Source organism: Hesperophylax consimilis, chromosome 9, assembly GCF_061612785.1.
Source record: "Hesperophylax consimilis isolate HC1 chromosome 9, BYU_Hcon_1.0, whole genome shotgun sequence".
NCBI lineage: Eukaryota > Metazoa > Arthropoda > Insecta > Trichoptera > Limnephilidae > Hesperophylax > Hesperophylax consimilis.
Genome location: NC_142844.1, coordinates 18,415,067 through 18,438,220, shown reverse-complemented (window position 1 = coordinate 18,438,220; position 23,154 = coordinate 18,415,067). Strand labels below are relative to the sequence as shown.

At 35.9% G+C, this 23,154-nt stretch overlaps 1 protein-coding gene across 1 annotated transcript in view; it reads right to left on the bottom strand.

The window, feature by feature from the left end:
- Nucleotides 1–981: 981 nt before the first annotated feature.
- rad50 (DNA repair protein rad50) overlaps nt 982–23,154 on the bottom strand; it is a 34,324-nt gene continuing 12,151 nt past the window's right edge. The window contains exons 10-22 of the mRNA XM_089635689.1: nt 21,893–22,129; nt 20,883–21,041; nt 20,509–20,625; nt 18,852–19,049; nt 13,313–13,459; nt 12,757–12,972; nt 11,621–11,781; nt 10,165–10,399; nt 7,634–7,843; nt 6,044–6,240; nt 5,261–5,371; nt 4,414–4,530; nt 982–2,404 (exon numbers count right to left, since the gene is read on the bottom strand). Of these exons, the coding sequence (XP_089491815.1) occupies nt 2,158–2,404; nt 4,414–4,530; nt 5,261–5,371; nt 6,044–6,240; nt 7,634–7,843; nt 10,165–10,399; nt 11,621–11,781; nt 12,757–12,972; nt 13,313–13,459; nt 18,852–19,049; nt 20,509–20,625; nt 20,883–21,041; nt 21,893–22,129 (2,352 nt within the window). The 3' untranslated portion in view covers nt 982–2,157. The remainder of the gene's footprint in view (nt 2,405–4,413; nt 4,531–5,260; nt 5,372–6,043; nt 6,241–7,633; nt 7,844–10,164; nt 10,400–11,620; nt 11,782–12,756; nt 12,973–13,312; nt 13,460–18,851; nt 19,050–20,508; nt 20,626–20,882; nt 21,042–21,892; nt 22,130–23,154) is intronic.

The window sequence follows — 23,154 nt, the reverse complement described above, 5'->3', positions numbered from 1 at the left end:
TTGAAGGGCCGAGAAAATACGTTTTACGCGGATATATGTCGTAGTTTTACGAGTTTACACCAAATATCTGAATTTAAAGGGTCGGCCGCGACAAAACTCAGCCGCGAAATTTCGATTTACGCGTAAATGTATCGTATATTTACGAATTTATTTCGAATATTTAAATTTAAATGGCCCGCTGCGACGGAAATTGGCCGCGAAATCTCGATTTACGCGTAAATATATCGTATTTTTATTAACTTTACTTCGAATATCCGAGTTAAAAAATACGGCGCGACGGAAATCGGCCGAAAAATTTCGATTCACGCCGAAATATGACATATTTTTACGAATTTACTTCAAATATCTGAACTTAAAAGGCCGGCCGCGACGAAAAACTGCGGATAAAATTCGATTTACGCGGAAATATATAATATTTTTACGAATTTACATCAAATATCTGAATTTAAAGGGTCGGCCGCGAAGGAAATCGGCCGCGCATTCTCGATTTACACGGAAATATATCGTATTTTTGCGAATTTATTTCGAATATCTGAATTTAAAGAGCCGGCCGCGACGGAATACGTCTGCGAATTCTCGTTTTACGCGGAAATATATCGTATTTTTACGAATTTAAATTCAGATATTTGAAATAAAGGGTTGGCCGCGACGGAAAATTACGGAAATATATCGTATTTTTACGAATATCTCAATTTAAAGGGTAGGCAGCGACCGAAATCGGCAGCGAAATCTCGATTTACGCGTAAATATATAGCATTTTTACGAATTTATTGCGAATATTTGAATTTAATGGGCCCGCCGCTACGGTAATCGGCCGCGAAAATAAAGAAATAATTGGTATTAATACGAATTTACACCTAAAATATCACCCGGATTTGAAGAGGCGGCCGAGAAAAACTTTTTTCGGCATATTTTTTTTTTTTTTTTTTAATAAAATTTCGAATTACGTGGGAATTTGTTAATTCGAAATTTGATTTTTGATGTCCCGTGGATTTCGAATTAACGAGGTTCTACTGTACATGCGTACTTTCACTGAGAATACATAATTAAAATAAAATCCACATAAGAGACTAATGAAATGTGACGTTCATACAATTTATAACTTTTCCAAGGGTCTACTAATACTTATATTTTTTTTTTTTTTTTTTATGGGGTATTTCACCATCCTCTTGATAGCTGATCCATAGGATAACCTACATGAACGATTTATTTATTTATAAAGTCCGAGTTTACTATTCGGTACTCAACTTCGGTTGAATAGGTTTAGCGGGATGCAGCGAGTTTATTAATACACGTTATCCTATGGATAAGTTATCAAGAGGATGGTGAAATACCCCTTTAGTATGATTCATTTTGTCATCAATTTCTCATCAAAGCTTGCAATTTATTGATAAAGTGGAGTAATCATGTAATATAGTTTTATGTGAGTACCGCCACAAGTGTTCCAACTGGGAGCCACGAGGACTATGGCATCCCCAATTTAGGGTATGTTGTGGAGCTGAAGGGAGTGGGTAGGGGAAGGTCGGGAAGTACCTGGCTATTCGGATGGTTACTAAACATGGCTAAACCCATTTCGAGTAATGTTTCAATTCTGAATGCTGGTCTTTCACCAGGGAAATGCTGAGGGTATATTCCACTCTATCCAAAGTTATCTTGTAATACATTGTATTTCAGTATAAGTTCATAATGGTATGTAATAAAAAATAGAAGAACTAAGTATAGACCACCTTTATTTTAGATTTTACACAACTAATAAACAACACATTAACCCTATATTTATGGTTGTTTATCAATTGTGTAGTAAAATTTAAAACACGTTTAATAGTAAGGCCTCTTTATATATTGATGATTTAAAACAATAATACCAACGACAATAATATCAAATAAACATGCAAGAGGTGACATTACTGTGTTACGTTTTGTTGGTATTAATAGAAAAGGTTTAAAGGAACTAGAGCAAAGTATAAAAAGGTTGTGGAGGTTACTATTTTGTGTCATGCGTCAAAAGATAGTCTTAAACTCTCTGTAAGTGACGTTATGATATCTGCGTATGGGGCATTGCTGCTCGCACTAGTAACTGCTTTTAGTATTGCAGAGCACTCTTTATTTTTTGATTTTGAGAATGATTTTTTTCTCGATAAATAAGAGAAATTTAGTTTATGTCATGGACAATTTGGCAATTCTGGATCTTCCGTCTTGATTTCTAGTCACCTTGTAGTAATGGGTGAGCTTGTCAATCCTGCCGAGGGCTGTGAGGAACTCCGCATCGTGCGTGATGATGATGAACATGAAGTTGTTCTGGTTCATCCTGCTCAGCACCATGTCTCCCAGGGCATTGCACAAGCTGGTCACGTTTTCCTTGTCTAGGTTGGTGGTGGGCTCGTCAAGGGCTAATACTCCGAATCTAGAATATTTTTAAAGTATGGGGGTTAGGAATTAGAATGGTAGAACTATGTCAAATATATTCTGTTTAGTTTTTTTTTTAACGTTAAGTGGATCTTGCAGATTGCCAAATGTATGTTTTGGGCAATTTACTGATTAGTAAATGTTTCTTACATCACACTTATCAACATAAACATAGGAGCGCTCTCAGTATCACGATTTCCTACACACCCTTTATATATTTCTATATCCGCACGGGTCGGAGTGGCGCGTGAGCATTGTTTCCTAATTCCACTGCCTGCATTCTTGTGCACATAATGTGGATTTCATACTGACTTAAAATTGTATCACAAAAATTCCAGCATGGACGATATTAGAGTTCACACATAAGCACGAGTCCCAAACACGGTCATAAAAATTGGAGCGCATAGCGCATGGAGAGCAAATTGATCGAAAACAGTCGACTAGTTAAAAAAATTACTGTTCAGTTTGGTAGAGTACTTTGGCCTCAAATCCAAATTTAAGTTTTATATGAAAAAAGCCACCAGCCGTTCCTCTTAAGTTAAATTTACCGTTTACTAAATGTGTGTTTAGTGGAAATGACTATTTATTATAGAATGTTAGGTTAGGTTTTTTCGTAAAGGTGAATGTATGTAAGGTGGGACTAATTGATTACATCATTTATGTTAGGTGGAACTTCTCGATTGCTGAATGTATGTCTGTACTGGACGGGAGTCCGCACAAGACTGTAGAATTAGGCGCCGGGTCCAAACCGTGTCTTCAACCGATGAGAATGCTCCTTTACGGCCGATGATGATGATGATAGTAGTATATTTGATGAAATCTGCCTCCCGCACCCAGGCTTGGTGAATGTAGGGCACTGGGTGTGCTGTCGTCTCTGCTCGCTTCTGGTGTTGGCGGTTTTCCAGAGGAGGGCCGGCTTGTCTTGAAGAGGTAACACCAGAAGATCTTGGAGCAGAAGACTTGGCGAGGTGAGGCAGATGTTGGGCAGGAGTCACTTGTAGATAATAAAACGCTTGGTTTCGGTGGTAAAGATGAACTAATTTATTTTCAATTATGTGGCTGCTTATATTTGATTAGCCTGACTTGCGCCCGACATTGGGCTGGGAGCCCAAAAGTGGTGGGGGATTGTACCCGCGCCAACAATGAGTTTATAGGCCCCGACAAAATGTTGCATATTCATTTTGTCGGCAGCACTGGTGAAAGTAGTCGCTTAAATTTGCGAGTTAGAAAAGATTTTGAACGCTTACATGAATAACAATTACATAGTTTAAATGCATAGTAGTTATAAGAATGTGTATCTTGACAACTAGATTTTTTGTTTGTCAAGATACGATAAAAAATAAGAAATGTTTGTAAATAAATGTGTAAATATGATCTCAAAGCGATCAAATTTGTAAAACATGTTAAGTTAGTATTTTTCCCAGGTCCCCCGTAACATAGCGCTCAGAAAGAGATAATATTCACTATGCTACGAGGTTCCTGGATTTTTGTACACGCAAAAACGGTAAAAAATATTGTTCAAAATTGGTTGTACATATGTGTGAAAAACAGATTTTTTAAAATCTCCTCAGCGGTAGTATATTGAAAATAGTGTTTATTTGACTACCGCCGAGGGCATGAACAAGTAAAATATAAACATTTGCAATATTTAAAAATTGATTTTTCCTAGTAATTTTTACATAGAAAAAATGCTGGACATCGATCCACGCGGCAGGTAAGCCGGCGACGCGGTATCGATGCCGTTCGTAGACAAAGTTTTCAAGCGGCCGGGAACAAAATGGCCAGTGGCGGGGAGTGGTGATTTCGCCAGTGGCGTGGGGTAGGCACATTTTATAAAAGTAAAACAAATTTTATAAAATTAAATAATGTGGTCAACTACGTCCGTTACAATGTCAATGGTGAAACTTATCGAATACTGAATGTATGGTAGGTGGAACTTACTGTTTACTTAAATGTACATTAAATGGAACTTGCTGATTACTTAAATTTATGTTATGTGGAACTTACCGATTACTAAAGGTTTCAGCCAGAGCCATTCTGATGATGAGGCAAGCCAGTACTTTCTGTCCGGCACTGCAACGCCCTCTCATATCAATCTCTGTATCATTTCTCTTCTGCACAACTCTACAAAATAAAACCACAGAAACATTGAGTAGATATTATGTACTTTAACTATCCCTCAGCCAAGTGGGGGAGTAGGTAGTACCCAAAATTACTATCCTCCTTATATTAGCTTAAGTACTTGACATATCATTTTAGTATTTTACGTATTCCTGCGCAAATACATAAGTTACCACTAATAATTGACTGAATAATTGGGATTTCTATAGTTTAAAAGCCCATAAGACAGAAAAATGCATGGGGTCGTCAGAAGGCCCACTTGGTTACAGACGTATTGTTTGGCATCTTGGCCTGTCAAGAGTTAAAAAAGCAAATTCTATTTTAATTCTCTAGGAATAAATATTCCAGGGTTACAAATAATTTGACAATATTTAAAAAACGCCTGCTACTGTCATTGTATGCGGAAAATGTTGCTTTTGCAATGGAGGACTTGGCTAGCAGAAAAATTGTACCCACGACGCCTGGATTGGGGAACCCAACGCATTTGTCAACCAGCTACCTTCTGTCTTTTTAGTTTTCATGCAAGACGTGAGAGAAGGAAGAGGACAATCATCGATGACGCACGTACAACCTTTCTCTGGGACTACTTGTATTAGTAATTATGTATTGAGTGAAAGCAGGTGTACTGCTGGTAGCTTTATTACATGAACTGTTTATTAGAAAGAGGGAAAGGTTACAATGGAACTCTCAGCGGCAGCAATAAGAGGATATTACGTACAAAGGTCTTATTTACCTGTAATTGTATACCCTTTTAGTCCCGCTGCTGGCAGAGTCTGCATTCTCATCAGTTTTTATTTCTATGTAATCAATATCATTTCCTCTGTAGATGCTCCTCCACATATCTCTGCAATAAAAATCGAATTAGTTTTTGCAACAATTTTATGAATCAATTCGTTAATATATTGAGGCTTAAACATTCTTTTTTTTTATTTAACAAACCATATGGAGATTTCAATTTTGTCAAAACTAAAAAAGATACTATCGGAATCGGCGCCAGCAAAAAATTGTACAGGAAAATCATCAGAGGGAAAGGGGATGAGAAAAGGAAAGGTTGTTGTCTGTTTTTTTACATTTAAATTAGATATTTCAAAGCTCCATAGTTCATGATGGAAATAACATTGTGCAATAAAATATATTGTTGACCTATAAATTTGAACAAAAAAATCTGTGCAAATTTCATGATGCCAGTATGTGCCATTTGAGAGCCTTTAGTGGGACAGATTTTCTAATTCTAACACAGGCAAAAAAATTGCAATGGGACATTTTCACAAATAATGAATACTATAAAAAATGTGTGGAAGATTTGAAGTCAACTGGCTACAATGACGTAGAAAATGCCAATGGCTGGTAAGAATGCTGTCACCGATGTTGTCCGGCTTGACGCCGCCATATTCACGGATAAAAACGAAGATGTCGTTTTGGCGGCAAATGTTAAATCATTATGGAAAATATATTCATCAAATTTTTTAAGGGGTTGGTTAAGAAAGTATCAATTATCAAGTGGTTTGATGTTTACCTGATGATGTTATTAATCTTAGTCATCTTCTCCTTGTGGAACTGCATCAGGCAGAGGTCCATGGCCACGCTGTAGTCGCGCAGGTCGCGGTCGGCCGACTTCAGCAGAATCAACTCGTACAGCTTCTTCTTGTATTCCTCATGGACGTCTTTGAACTTGGGCTGCTTCAGCTCCGCTTTTGCTTCTTTCACAAACTCCTGGAATGTTACCACAATATTAATTTGAAACTGTTCATTTGCTGTGAATTGTATTCATCTGGTTCCCGCGTCGTGAATTCGATACCTCGACTGGCTTTGTCCTCCATCACAACACAAGCAACATTTTCGGCTTAGTGTAATGGCAGTAGGAGATTTAAAAATGTTGACGGGTTATTCGCGGTGGCGGTTAGCGCTAAAGAGCGTTGGAGCAATGCACTCCCAACATTTCTACCAAAAAATAATAATTATCAACTGATAATAATACCACCAAAAAATCAAAGCAAATAAATGTATAATATACTATAAAACTATAAGTTAAATTCAACCGACTCGAATTTTCGTTCTCTGTATCACTTGTCATAAGTCACGTGGTAGCAGATTCCGCATTGCTCACATAGAAACATCAGCTGGGAACATCAATTATATATATACACGCAGAGCGTGGATGTGACCATAGTATTGAAATTTCTCCAAAAAATGAACGGTGCCTCACAACTCTTCTACGAGATGGCGCAACTTTTGTTCACAGTTCGAATAGCAATAATTCCAACAGGTCGGAATAAGCTTCAAAATTGCTAGTATCTTTTACCTGACCTGGCTTAGGGGATAGATAGACTAGCAATATTTTTAGCGCACTACCATTCTTGTGAGTACAAACCACCACTGATTATTTGTAACCTAGAAGTGTTAGTATTTAAATCTTGAAGACAATATTAGTGATTTCTAAACGAAAATCTGAAACAGAAAAATCAGAAAAGGAAACGGTCACACTTTGAAAAAAAATAAAAATATATATATATATATACATATATATATATTGACTAAAAAATACTAAATGTAAAAATTTAAAACTGAAAATTAGGTGAAATAATAGAAACGCATCTACAAAGCTAGCTTTTTCACTTTGGACTTTGCTTGGACAATAAACAAATGTATTAAAAATTTCTAAAACCTAGCTGTATACACTGCAGTAAACCTCAAGGTAGTCGTAATTTCACTGGACTGTAGCCAGCCGCACAGTAGGGATTAATAACCTAATTGAGGTATGTATGTTGTGAAGATGAAGGAAGTGGGGAAGTGAAGGAGATGGGGGAGAGGAAGGTTGGGAAGTATCTGGCTATTCAGATCTAGTCATCAAACACCAAAGTCATGTTAGCCAACGTTTCGATACTGAAAGTATCTTTCATAATATAAATCTATGTACAATGAAATAGGCCTCTATCTGAAGAAAACACAACAAACATTTCTAAATGCATATTTGCCAAACTGTTCTCATCTCTCAAGCCATGCATGTGAAAGAGAGCTTACAGCAGAGAGAGCCGTCAGGGAATTTGGAGTGGAATTTACAATCCTCAGCAATCAGGAAATGACTAAAGAAGAAGATATGCTTCACCTGTAGTTTTTTGATGATGCCAACAGTTTCGGCTTTCTTCTGGCTGATTTCGTCCTGTGTCTGAAAGAGTTTGTCCTTCTCGGTGGACAGGGAGACGTAGTTCATCTCACCGATCTTCTCATCCACTGCTCGGATCTCCTGCTCCTTGAGGCGCTGCTCCTGCTGATGGTTGCGGAGAGTCAGGTTGTCGTCCAGGTCGCGCTTGTTGACCTGTAATGTGAGAGGGATAATGTCACGGAACGGAAACCAAATAATTTAAGAGGAATAGCTGCGCAGCCAACATACCTAACCAAACTGAATAATTAAAATGTACAGCAAATATATAGTAATTCGATTTTTCATGATTTTAGAGACAACTTTGGCAATTTTTTGTGAGCTATTAGTAAATATTAAAAAATAATCTTGCCCAATGAACTATATTAACACACTTCCGGCACGAAGGGTAGTTCTACCGCCGGTCCTACATGAATGGAGGAAAAGGTATTGCTGTCTGATAATTTTATATCAAGCGCTTTGGAAGAAACTATATATTTTTATTTTTTTTTATTTATATATAATTTGTACATTTATTTATAACAATTACAGGTAATAAAGCCTAAGACGTTATAATTGTACCATTTATGCAGTGTATATGCAATGCCAAAAATCTCGCAAATGCGCTATAGGACACAAAAAATAAATCTAATTTTTTATCTACCGCATTCAAAAAGCATGTAGCTCTCCCCACAGGTGAGTTCATTAATAAATTAGTGCGGCTTGCTCTACTATATAGAAGATTGTGATGACGTCCTCGAGAGTGTGACTATGGTACAAAAAAATTTAATTGGGCCAGTATCTCATATGTGTATTTTTATTTATTTTTTATTAAATAGAAACAAATTACAATAGTTTACAAATGTAGATATTTCGAGTCTGATTGAAACTGCCCAACTCAATTGAGAAATTATTTCTCGTGTTTAAAATGGTGAGTGGCGTCATTACGGTTTATAAGGTGTAAAATTTCATTAATTGATGTGCATAAAAATGAACAAATAGGTATAAATCTAGATGACAAATTTAAATAACATAATAAAATTAAGAAAATAAAAAAGATAATTATAAACTCAAAAAAATATAACTTAAATAATATATAGAAATAAAAATAAATGTACTTATTAGGTAAGAAATAATAGATTTTATTTTGATAAAAAAATTAATTTCTGGAGTTTAGTCTGTAATATTTGATATTATTTTCTTAAAACCCGAAACAATTAAAATATAAAAAATCAGAAAAGGAAACGGTCACATCTGGACTTTCCTTTTCTGATTTTTTTGTTTCAGATTTTCGTTTGAAAAAATCACTAATATTGTCTTCAGTATTTAAATATTATAATTTGAGGTTTTACTCAATAAGTTATTCCGAAAAATAATAATTAAAATATACCTAAAATAATATTTTCATAAATAGCAGATCCCATAGGATAGCCATGGACTGTAATACATAATACTAAGACTTTTTAACATATAATCTGGTAGATAACATTTTATTTTTCAACTTGCATATAAATACTAGGGTATTATAGAGCAAACATTGCCACACACTTAGAATATTGGGTTGGCATTGCATTTTTTTATCCTAGTATATCTGCTAAAGTACAATATAGACCTCATACCTCTGTTCTGAAGTATTTCCATTCTTATAACTATTGCTCAAAAAATTACGAATGGATTAAATGAAATTGTGAATGGATGTTCCGATATATAGTTATCGATATGCGGTAATCCGACAAACGTTTGGCAAGGAGTTGTCGGATGATTGAATTGTAGTCTGACAAATTACATAGAGAAAATACACATCGAGCAAGGTGCCGCGAACAAGTTACAACATGTTTAAGTATGCATTGTAGAAGACTTGCCGTAATTAATGTGCTTCGTATGTACTGTTATAAGCATGTCGGATTATAGGGGTGCCAGATTAGAAAGGGGCCAGATTACCGCGGGTCAACTGTATATGATTTTTTTATTTTTTTTTTTTTTACAAAAAAAAAAAATAAATTATATCAGAAACTGTTGTTTTACAGACTCGTTCTTACGCAAAACGGTACAGAACGAAAGGAATGCGCCATTGGCTTTTCTTCCAGATCCGGCAGATCAATCCTTATCAAGATCTACATTAACAAATCCCTTTCCCAACCAACATGTCGTTTGACCGGGTAGAAAAATAGTTCCTCTGGCTTTACACAGCAGACAGGGGAGCTGTTGAGAGGTGTCAAACAAATAAAAACAGACCGTGGACTTTGAAAACTTTGGCCTGAAAAAGACCCGAATATATTGATTTATCATCATTACTACTTTGTAATAGTTGTAAATCTATTTTTGCAATGTTCATCAAACTTAACAAGCACCATCGCAATGCATACATAGCTGCAAAGGCGATTTTAAATGAGCTCTGGCATCATGAAGTTTGTACACCTTTTCTGTCTGAAATTTCTAGATCAATACAACCATTTTCAGCTCTCAATGCCAATTCCTTTGTTTGATCTCGTACAAACCTGATGGTTGGATATATCATCCTTGATGGAGTCAATCATGCTGGTCTGCGACTGCAGATCCCCAGAGAGCTGCTCCTTCCTCTCTTGCAGCTCTAGCAGGGGCTTCTTTAGCTTGTCCAGCTGCCCCGAGATGTCCTTGGCTTTGTGAGCGGAGATCTCCCTATTGTAGCCGGCGATTACATTGCACATCCTGTCAAACTCCACAACCTGCTTTTGTTGCTTGTCATCCTGAATTCTGTAAAAAAATATAATGTATAAAAAAAAAGCAAATGTCAGTTGCAGCAATGATCTTTTTTTCTGGTGTCATTTTCCAATGGTATAATTTATTGATTAGAATGAATAATTAGTTCGATTACAGGACCTCTTAATCAACTTATAAAACTATCAGTAAAGGTGTTGGCATTTTACTATTGAAACAATCTTTGTGAATTTGTAAAAGAGCTATTTTTTTATAGTAATTTGAAGTGGAGGGACTTTAATTTCCCGAAATACTTTGATACATAGTGGGGTAATCATAAAGCATATTTAAAAATATTTTTATTTATATTTTTTGGATGATTTCTAATGGCCTCTATTGCCTAACAATATTATTTGTATAATTGCACTCGTCGCTGTTGGACATTTGTAGTCTGTGGTGTTATTTTCTCCGTATTTTGAATTTCTAGTGACGCAGTTTACACACACGGGGTGTTATTTTCTATTACCGGACATTTTGAAAAGACGTGGTATCCGATGCAGTGTGGGCAAATCGAATCGGATGGGTTCGATGTAGGCTTCCTTTAGCTGTATACATAAACTTACAAATTGTGTTAATGGGTCGCAGTCCTCAATTTAAATATTGAAGCAATATTAAATAATTATTATAAGCATTAATTATCCGCCTGAAATATCCATACAAATTGAAAAGATCTCCCGAGTAAAAATAAATGCCGCCGACGGGAATTGAACCCGCACCTTTTGATATCTGGTCAGGTGCTCTGGATCACCAAAATGTACAAGTACTTCAATCGACAATTACTGCTTATTATTTTTCACCTGTAAACAACCAAGTTTATTTTTGTAGGAAAGGCTTTGTTAGTGCTGAATTTCCCACTAGATGGTGTCGAGATATATTATATCTACATTTGTTGGTGAAATATTTTGACTTGTCCAATATTATTATTTTTTAATGATAAACTAATGTTTATAAGACAAGGTTTTTATTCATAGCACATAGCATTAACGCTTATAATAATTTGTTATCCTTTGTGCTATGCATAAAAACCTTGTCTTATAAAAATTAGTTTATCATTAAAAAAAAACAATATTAATTAGGTTGTGTGGATGAGAGACAGGTGGCTGGTTAAAGCCTTCACCACCTTTGTTTCATTGTTTCAATATATAATCTCCTCATGGTGCTCTTTGTAGGCTTTCCAATAATTCTAATGTGTATGTTGATATTGTTTCATTTGCTAACCTATTTTGATCAAGTAAAGCCTTTTTCTTATTTTCGGCACCATCTAGTTGTGTTTGTAAAACATTAGAGGACTCGATCAGAGTTCTGAGATCCAGTTCCCCTCTCTCCTTCTCTTTTTCGCACGAGTCTAGCTGGGCTTGCAGGGAACACAACTCTTGTATCTAGAATCAAACATACACATTTCACTCAATATAATATAAAAATAAACAAAATCACAAAACTTTAAATATTACTTCAGTACTCAAGTTTAAAGAATTATATATTAAAAAGAAAATTAAATACTCTGTTCCTATAACCACTCAACTTTACAAATGTATAAAGAAGATACTTTATTTATTTTTTAATATTTCACATTTGAATTTCACTTCTGTTTTCTTAAAAGAATGTACGAACGAAGTGGAATCTTGGAAGTGGAAATTAACGCACTTCCCGACATTCGATCGAGCTGAAACTCAGCAGTTAGACTGAATACAATCTTTCAATGGCAAATTACGAATACACATGTGGACATATAAGAGTTTCTCTGAAATTGGATTACATTACAGCGGTTAATATACAAAATTAATGTTGGTCCTCCCCAATCGGTATTTGTTCAGTTGTTAGTGCAGTTGACTCCAGTTCCTGGGGATCAATCCTCAGCCAAAACCATTTTTCTTCTGTAACTGTTCAGTCTAATTGGTTTGGTTTTGTGAACAAACAGCTATTACCAGAATCAATTTGTTCGCTTTTGGGAATAGCTCATATAGGTCTCATAGAAATCGTTGTCATCCTTACTGCCATAGTGAGAAATATGATCTAAATGGTGTTAGAAAGAGAAAACACCACGCTTCATATTCAAATCTAGAAGGTAACGACAGAAGAATAAAAATGGTCAATTCTACGAAACAAAGGTTCCGACCACAAGAGTTATGAGATATTCCTATGAGAGTTTCACTGGATTAGGCCGGTTAGGCAATGCCCCCCCGGATAGGTACCTGAAAGAAACACTGCCTCCATCCTTCCCGTCCCGTTCTGCTCCTCCCATCCTCTTCCATGTAGTCTATCCACCTCTTCCTTGGTCTGCCTCTGGCCACTTGGTCATAATTTCAACATTAACACAGATATTCTATAATTTAAATGAATAGTACACTATATACCTTGGCCTGTATCTTTAAAGACTCCCCTGTGAGCTGGTTCTTCTTGTCCCTGGCTTGCTGCAGCTTCTGGTTGTGCTTGTTCAGCTTGGTCTGGCTTGACTTGATTACGGCTCTCAGTCGATTGGTTTCCTGGCGGGTCTCCTTTTGCTTGGCTACCGCCTCGTCTTGGTTCATGGTGAATTCGCTGGTGTCTATCTGGGACTCCAACTTTGCAACCTGAAATACAACATAAAAATTTAATCCCCAATTCGAGTCTGATGGATGTGGGGTTGGGAAGACAAATTAATATTCCTTTTTGGATGCACCTTTTCACTTATTTCTGAAAAGTATTATTCACTTTATTGTTTGTAAATCCCGGGGAACATGGCAATTTTTTTTTTTAAATGTGATTCGAGACGCACACATCGCCAATCTGGGGAACATAATGAGGATGAAGGAAGAGGAAGGTCGGATTACACCTGAATATTCAGATCTGGTCAAAAATCCCCCAAATTTTTTATTTTATTTAGCCAGGGTCCAGAGCTTCCTATCCCTCTACCATAGAAGACATACAAACCTCGGCTGTGAGGGCGGCGATTTCCAGCACAGTTTGGTCGAGTAGGGTCATGTCAGGCAGCATGGACACCACCGCCTCCAATTTGCGCTCCGGCTCCGATAACGACATCTGCAGTTCGTCCACCTCATCGTGAGCTTCTTGGAGATCCTGAACATGACAAATACAAAGCGTTTAGAAATACACAGTATGGATACAGAAATGTAAGTAGAATGCAGACCACAGAACAGTCTTAAATAAAATTTAAAAAAAAACACATACATAATATGTGACAGCAGCATAGATCAGGAACACAGAAGAAATCTTTGAAATTACTGAATTAGAATTTCTTTATTGAATGGCCAAAAATTGAGAAATTTTCCTAAATATAAAAATAATAAAACTCCAATATCACAAGGAGTGACCAATACAAGATTACCCGAGTGCATAGTAAAATTTATGGATGACACCTTATTTCATGGCTTTGAAATCTACGTGACCATATTACAATTAGTACAATTCCGGGCGGCAAGTTTGCTAACTTCTGATAAAAGGTTATGCCAGAAGAGGAAGACTAACTTGGTTAATAGAGCATTTAGGTTTATTTATCGTCAAAAAAAAACACTTGTAAGAGGATTATTGCCACATTGGGCGGTGTTGAAACAAAATTATGAAAAGGTGAAGGGCATGAGTGCCTCAGGAATGGATGTAACCACAGTGTATTAAATAAAAGATAAGGGAAATGAATTCCATGACACAACATTTATTTCTACAACACTTCATTAACCTTTAAATAACATGAGAACTCTTTATTTAGTGACATTTATCTCAGGCGTGTGCTACATCCGAAGGATGAACGCACGATTGCTAATTTTAAATATTGCATTGAAAGCGACAAGTGGGTGGCATTTATAATAAACTAACCTGAAGAATGTAATAACGGGCGCCAAGCGATGCGGTTATGCATAGCTGTTATTTAAATGAAGAGACAAGGATGACCAAAGGTAAAACCACAAAACGGTGTCGTCATCCTTGTTCGTAATCGTGTTCGCTCATGGAGTGGTTCTTGTCTTCCCCTAGTTTCACGACGTCCCGGAACCGCGGCCAGATAAATACTAAATTGTCGAGGTGCGCGTCTAGCTCGCGAGCCCCTTCCTTGTTGTCCAGAGTTGCCATAGATGCGGAGTTGTAAATAGAGATGGGCAGTGAATAATGCTAATGCTCTGTAGCGGGCAGGAAATGACTGCTACAATGCCCCCTCAGCCAAAGGACTTATGGCTATAAGTCTGAGGTTCGCCTGACACCTCCTGACAAGTTTGATGCACCCTCCAGCAGCAGAAATGTATGGTGCGGATTAGGCGGGTAGTAGCGGCTTCGGCATTGCAGAGTTCCGAATCCAAATATTCCCTGAGGTTCGGTAAGGTCTGGAGCGGTTGAAACCCCGCATGGAGATGACGAGAGAAGAGAGCGGTCCGGATGTCTTTGGTTGACGTATTCTGGCGATGACGAGAGAAGAGTGTAGTCCAGATGACTTCAGTTGACGTAGTATAGCGAAGTTCCTTGAAGATTGAAGAAGTTTACACCTAACCAACCCTTGGTCACCGTTGAAATAAATAAAAGAAACATTGAGTAAAATGGCAAGCCCTTCTCGAAGAAATAATGTATATAAAAGAATCATTGTTCTAAACACAAAGATTTAATAGTAATAGCTTAAAACAATCTTAAAAAAGGTTGAGCAAAATTTGCAACAGAGTTGTGAATAGCTTAAATGAACAATGCCTAAATATATGACAAGTCAAAACCACCCAAAGTGTCTACGTGACAGCTAGAAATTATTTTAAAATTCCCTATGAAGTGATTTTATTTGTAATTAAATCTCCACGAAAAATGACAGAACAACATTCCAGTGAAAAATTGATAAAAGCATCCAGAAATTAAACCAAACTGAAGATCAGTAGGTAATAGTTAGCTCATCTTGACATAGATGGCAGTAATGTATTTAATGAACAATAATAAATCTTCTTGGAATTATTATAGAACAGTGTACCGATAGTTTGTAGAAATTATCTCGAAAATTAATATAATAAATAATTTCATTTTCATACACATATTCTTCCGTCACCAAGTGAACCAGTTGGTGGCTGAAGAATACCGATGAACAATTGACAGAACACCTGATTCATTCCATACTTTTCCGAGCTCTGGAAAAGCAGGGAAGGAATCAAATTACGAAGAAAAATTTAAGGACATGCACTATGATTAAATATGTAAGACATAAAACCCATTACAGAACCAACCACCATAAACCTGTGAATGTGATAATGGCTTACCGACTATTGATATTGAAATTTTCATAAAAAAATCAACAAAAATATCTTAATTGTAAGCCTGATGAGGGCTATCATGTGCTAAAGAGCCTAAGCCATTATAACCCTACAACAGCTCTCCCAAATAAGTGCTGAAATGACAGCATCTAGATAGAAGGTATATTTCCTTCAACATACTGAAACACAACAGAAGAGCTAGTATGCTAATGTGTGAAAACAAAAGCACGAAGCTCATAAGCTTATGATAAGGTCATTCAACCAGACATGACAACTTAATAAGTAAGGTAGAGCGCCAAATAAGCACATCTTAATCAATGATACTGAGAAAACAGCGGTAAACAATAAACATAACGAAGAGAGCGGATCCTCATAAGAGAAATAGATGTGTATGACAATTTCCAGACAAAACACAATTAACAATAGATACGTAATAATCATTAGAAATGACGACATAGTAACATACAAAGCAGGTTGAAAGGCGGAATGGAATTCTCCAGGGAAAAGAAAACCATTACTCCCAATCAACAAGGTAACAAAAAAGGAAATAAGTTTCCTATACCCACGTGATCAGTGTAGGTACCAGAAACCCGTTCACTTTTTCCCTTTGTAAATAATAATAAAAACAATTAATTTTCTGCCCTAATTAAATCTTTAATATGGAATGTTCCAATAGGCTTTCCCTTCATATCTGCCAGTTTGTAAACGACGGCCGAGACCTTATCAATAATTTTGCTTCTTAAAAATTTTGGAGCAAGTTTAGCGGAGAAATGCTTAGAAGCATCGGACAACACGAAAGAGCGTCTCCAAACAATGTCACCAACTTTGAATTCCACATTCCTTCTACGAAGGTCATAGTGAACTTTATTCCGTTCGTAGGATTGACGTAAACACGTCCTAACTTGGCAGAAAATGTCATTAAGCTCAGAAACATCTTGAGCCCATGTGTCACGTTTCGAGAATGTTAAATCTTCCGAAGAAAAATCAGGTGATTTGTAATCTTTGCCTGAAATAATGGCTTCCCTGCAAAAATTATTGTCAACTCTCAATGCCAACGAGACCGAAATAAGTAAAATTAAATGCCAATCGGGTTAAACCACGTGGTGCGCCATTGTAAGAGGATTATTGCCACATTGGGCGGTGTTGAAACAAAATTATGAAAAGGTGAAGGGCATGAGTGCCTCAGGAATGGATGTAACCACAGTGTATTAAATAAAAGATAAGGGAAATGAATTCCATGACACAACATTTATTTCTACAACACTTCATTAACCTTTAAATAACATGAGAACTCTTTATTTAGTGACATTTATCTCAGGCGTGTGCTACATCCGAAGGATGAACGCACGATTGCTAATTTTAAATATTGCATTGAAAGCGACAAGTGGGTGGCATTTATAATAAACTAACCTGAAGAATGTAATAACGGGCGCCAAGCGATGCGGTTATGCATAGCTGTTATTTAAATGAAGAGACAAGGATGACCAAAGGTAAAACCACAAAACGGTGTCGTCATCCTTGTTCGTAATCGTGTTCGCTCATGGAGTGGTTCTTGTCTTCCCCTAGTTTCACGACGTCCCGGAACCGCGGCCAGATAAATACTAAATTGTCGAGGTGCGCGTCTAGCTCGCGAGCCCCTTCCTTGTTGTCCAGAGTTGCCATAGATGCGGAGTTGTAAATAGAGATGGGCAGTGAATAATGCTAATGCTCTGTAGCGGGCAGGAAATGACTGCTACACACTTAACTTGTTTTTTCTTTGACTGCACTGTACACACGGATTTGTTTTCTTTATTAATGCATTTAATCCTTAAATTTAAGACTAGGAAAAAAAAATCCAATGGCACAATTTATTATCATGTCTGCGAAACTGTTTTTGTATACTTTTAGACTGTTTTTGTGAAGCTTGTTGGTAAAAATAAATATTACGGGGCGAAAGCCCCCACAAAACACTACACTTAAACACTAATTTTAGCACTTGTATTTACAAAATGGAGAAAAACTACTATAAAACAACTTTAATACTATGGTGTCCGTTTGACACTTTTTAAATGTTTTTTGTAAAGCCTTCCGATGAGTAACCAGGAGGATCAGGGTATTGGGTGAAAGAACTCTCAAAGAACTCCACTATCTTTAGGAGATGGACATATACTTTCGCAGACTTTTCTGTAGGCCTTTTTAAGATATACAATTCTGTATTACATTATTTTGATGTATCTCATAAGATGGAGCCAGCGTTAGCAATGTTAGCGCCCGAAAAAAATTTTTATGACTCAATCATAAAACATCCTATTTTCTCTACTTTTTAAAAATAAAATATCCATGTATTGTATATTTAAACCTTCCGGAAGAAATTCTCTAAATGATAGTTAAAACCGTATCATAATCAAGAAGAACTAAGCGCAGAAACAGACAAATGCAGATAGCTACATTATTATAATATAATATTTTTTTTTATTAAAATTCAATCAGTGTTTAATGCAGCAGCACAGCTCATGACCGGGGTTTCAAAATATTCGTACATTTCAGAACACCTTCGTAACCTTCACTGGCTCAAGTGCCCTGAAAGAATCCAGTACAAATTGTGCTGGAAGGTGTTTAAATCCATCAATGAAATGGCCCCACCCTACATCTCTGAACTATGCGTCCCGGAAAACACTGGTCTCTTAACACAGTCAACTCTTAGATCAGCAACATCATCAGCTATAGGCAGACTGATGGAACCTAAGCGCAAGCCAAATACTAAGCTTGGTGGTCACGCTTTCGGAGTATCTGGGCCGAAGGCTTGGAATAAACTCCATCTGGAACTAAGATCCATAACAAGTCCAACAGAATTCAAGTTCTTTTTCTTCAATTCTTCTTTTATTGTGATTCTTAATTTTGTGATGATATAAGGAGCGGAAAAACAAAGCAGCCGCACCACATTGGACATCACGTTGACATCACGTTGGTGACAGTTGTCTTACTAGCCAGTAGCGTTTTCTACATTATAATGACGTTGTAACCAGTTGGAACCATCTAAGGATGTGCCTTTTAAATTCAATGAGTGAAAATATTAAAATTACACATTTTTAGTACAGTGACCAAAATCTCAAAAAAAAACTTTTACACATTTTTAACAGTATTTATAGTTTATAAAAATATCCTATTTTTGTCAAATAAAATCCCAAGGTTAGTTAAGGTAACAATGCTAAAGAAAGTAATGAATTTAATAATGATGATACCTTTGTATCATTACATACCTTTTCGGTTTTATCTAGAGCCTTTTCAAGAGCAGGGATCTCTTCATTCTTCAGCGACTTGACCTTCTTGTCCAGGGGCCTCATGCTGACCAGCTGGTCCCGAGTGGCCGCGTGTCGGGAGAGACTATTGATCACGGAGTCTAGGTTCTTCGGAACATCCCGCACCTTGTCTCCGAGCTCTGAGATCAGATCGGTTATCTGGACAAAAAATATTCTTCAGAATGATAATCAAAATATAAAAAACAATTTTGTTACTATCACATTCAGATGGACGTATTAATTCAATTCCTTCCAAAAATTAAAGGAATTGTAATATTTTTGCTCTTCACATTTAGTGTGATATGTTGTGTTAAAGGGATGGCAGAATAATAGTCAAAGATATCTTGGATGATAGATGATAATGAAGAGAGCCGGACAACTATGCAAACTCTTTAAGGCGATCGATCCATTAGTCAAAAATTATTTCTAAATCGGGAGGGGCCTGGCATTTTTAACTCCCTCCAAACACAAAGTCAAATTTTTGATCAAATCTTATTGTTTAAAATCCTAAATAATGGTCTGGACTCACCAGAACTTACCAATTTAATAAATCTTCATATTCCGTCTAAATCAACCTGACAATCTGATTTATTTTATTTACCCTCGTGTAGAACAAACATTCGAAAAAATTCCCCAATTCCTCGTTTATGTGCACAATATAATACAAAATTTTACAGCATTGACATTTTTGGTAATAACCTAAAGAAATATCAATATGAAGTAACGCGTACAATCGATTATTAATATGAGAGTATGGAATGTATCGGGAGCATCTACTATCCTCTTCCTATTTTCCTCTCCCTCTCCCCTTCCTTTAACACAAAATTAATTTTAAGATATTAAAACTTCATTACCAATGAACTTTATTTACTTTTGCATAAGAAATTTCTGTGGCTTGACTTCAGTTAACTTGTATATTTATATTTATCTTTGTATATTATGTAAAAGCTGTTTGTTTCTTACAAATAAATAAAATAAATTTTATGAGGGATTATAAAATACTTAACAACCAATAAAAAGAGAGCCACCGTCAAACCTGTTAATTCCCAATTACGGCCTTAACCGCACACTGGTAAAATTGTCAAAATACAAAAATATAATAAAATAAAATAATTATTTAGAACTAGTTTTACTCCGCCACGCGTTGCTGTGGCTCAGTTTGCGTGTGCAGATAGAAAACCAATAGCGCGTGTTGCTTTTACGTCCAACAGATGAAGCTGTTTTTTCAAAAAAGTATGTTTGTCGAACAGATGGCGCTGTTTTTACCTATCACAAGTGACATCTATAATATATATGTATATAAAAACAAACGCGTATTCGAATGCAACATTGTGTCATAATTTCAAAGCAATCGGAGAAGAACGTTCGGAGATTCTGAACAAAAGAATATTTAAATTTTGGATTGCTTCGCATTGCATCGCCTTAAAGACTGTAATTAATACAATGTATTATCTCAGATGACATATGATAATGAAGAGAGCCTGACAACAATGCGAACTCTTTATATGCCTATAGTTGTCTGGTTTTCATGCCGTCTCTCTAATACAAGACTTCAGTTGCACGTTCATTACAAGTAACATACTAAGATGATTGATAAAGCAAACTAATTGAACTTTACCTCTTGTTGACTCTCAAATCCCCTGTGACAGAGTGGGCAGCACGGCGATTCCTCTTTTAGCTTTTCAACAAATTTTCTCGTAACAAACTCAAAGGATGACACTCCCATTTTTTGATCCTGCAGGAAAAGAAATACATAACAAAGTTATGAATAATGATTATCATATTGAACATAATGGGATGGTCCGAATCTCTGTAGGGAACCCGCTTGCACAGCGCGGGTGTAAACTGTGCGCCCTAAAGTTTAAGTTTAGGTGGAATTCAATACTTCGTTTGTGTGAAAGCACTATGAAACAATAATGTAAAAATTAGGCGCCAGCTTCCTTTCCAGGAACCTCGTTTGGGATGTAGAGGTTATTGATCAAAGCATCTTACTTGTAAACCATTAATGTCTGCATCCACTTTGGACAGTTTATCCTCAAGAGCTAGTTTCCCGCAGTAGTTGTAGAGTTGTTCTTCAGCAGCGGTGATTTCATTTTTCTTCTTCTTCAACTCTTCCTTCTGGTGGGTTCTTTTTGATTCTAAAGAGGTGATCTAGGGGTAGAATGGAAAGATATAAATTGAGGGTTTCTAGGGACTCCAGAGCAGAGGTCGCTACCAAAATACATTGAAAAAAAAACCAACAGAAAGGGGCATTTGCGATTCATACAGATTAAATTATTATGGGTGCATTTATAATACAGTACTCTCTCAATAATCTGCTACTCGATTATCCAATAACTATGTACTATAATCCACTGTTAATTACTAGTTGAAAGCACAAACATAATAATTCGTATGTCAAATCCAACAGTCCGCCGAATGCTACGACAATCACCAGGGTTTATTATTGTTGATTTAGGACATTTCTGTTTTCCATTAGTCGGTGTTATTAGTGATAGTGTATTCTAGCAACTGTCGCATTTGTTTCTGTTTCAGTGTGGAGTCAGCCATTCTGTTAATACATTTAAAGAATGAAGTCTTCTAGCAAGAATAAACTTACTTTAAACAAAAAAAAAATGGAAATTTTACAAAAGATAGATACATAACGCAATTTTTTTTGTTTATAGGTAATATAATATGTTTTAATTTTGAGCGTATTTAGTATGTGTGCACTGTAATTTGCTGCTTTCACTAATTGGAAACTTGCCCAGATTTTGGGGTGGCGTTTTAGTGAGAGAGTACTGAATATATTTTAATATTCCAGCTGGTTTTTATCAATCTACGGCTTTCACTGACTGTGAAATGCTCATACATTGATACATAAATAATATTCTTTACACACACATTAATACAGAACACTTTATTTCGAGTTTGATAGTAATAATTTTAGAGTTTGTAAGAAAAACCTCTGCCAAAACAGAAATTTTGATAGTAAAAAAATTGCAACAAATAATGATATTTACCTCATGTTGCTTCAATTTGAGGTTTTTATTGAGTTGGTCAACTTCATTTTTGAGTTGTTGCTGGCAATTCTGGAATATCTGTTTGTATTTGCTATCCGGCAGCTTGCCCAGAACTTCCACCATCACGTCCCTGTTTTTATTCTTGTAACGAGTGGCTATCTTTTCCTTCTTCCCCAACTCTTCTTTCTGCAACGTAATGGCAGTCTGCTTGGCGTGCTGGGCCTGCATTTTGGTTATCTGAAAAGAAATATTACAAAATAAAGTCTAAAAGAAATATTAAAGATTGTACATATACTATGTAACAGGACTGAAAATCAATAGCACTGAGTTGAACCAAGTCAGCTCAAGTTACAAGTTTAAGAGTGATGACTTTTTTATTTATTTATTTAGAATTTACGGCACAAATGCCATTTACATACAAAATTTTTATTTTATTTTTTTACATATCCATAGTGCAGTATTAAATTTTGATGAGAAAATTAAAAGAATTAAATTTAGTTAAAACATAACAAATAAAATAACAGTAAAGAAAGAAGCAATGACAATAGCCTGTTATGTAGTGACCTCATTAAAATAAGTGGCGTTAAAATGTGTTATTAGTGCAGCTTTATAAAAGTTCCCAAGTGTGTGCAATCTATTTATAACTGAGTTATATCCTGAGACTGTGGTATAATTGTCACAATAATACATACTAGAGGACCTTGATCTAATGGTAGGTACATGAAATTGAATCAACATTAATATGTCAGGGCTATCCAACTGATAATTTATAATTTTGTATAAAAATTTAAGATCAAAAATTTTTCTTCTATCACTTAACTTAAGCAATTTCAATGAATGTAATAAGAAATCATAATCTATTGTTTCTAAAGGAATTCCAAGCCTAAAATTAATACACCTCAAAAATTTGCGTTGGACTCTTTCAATGGTATTAATGTGATTATTAAAGACAGGTGACCAAATTGTAGAGTTGTATTCTAGAATACTTCTAACGAGAGATGTGAACAGAATTTTTAATGTGTTGATATTTTTAAAATCCTTGGAAATTCTTACTATAAAACCCAACATTTTCATAGCCCTGTTAGCGATAGAAGTTATGTGAGATACAAAGCAGAGTTTCTGATCAAACATTATGCCTAGGTCAAGTATTTCGATTACAGAGATTAAGTCAACATTACACAATGAATAATTATACATATATTTTACCGTCACATACATTTATACAGACTCGAGAAAGGATAAATTTCTGTAGTATATAATGC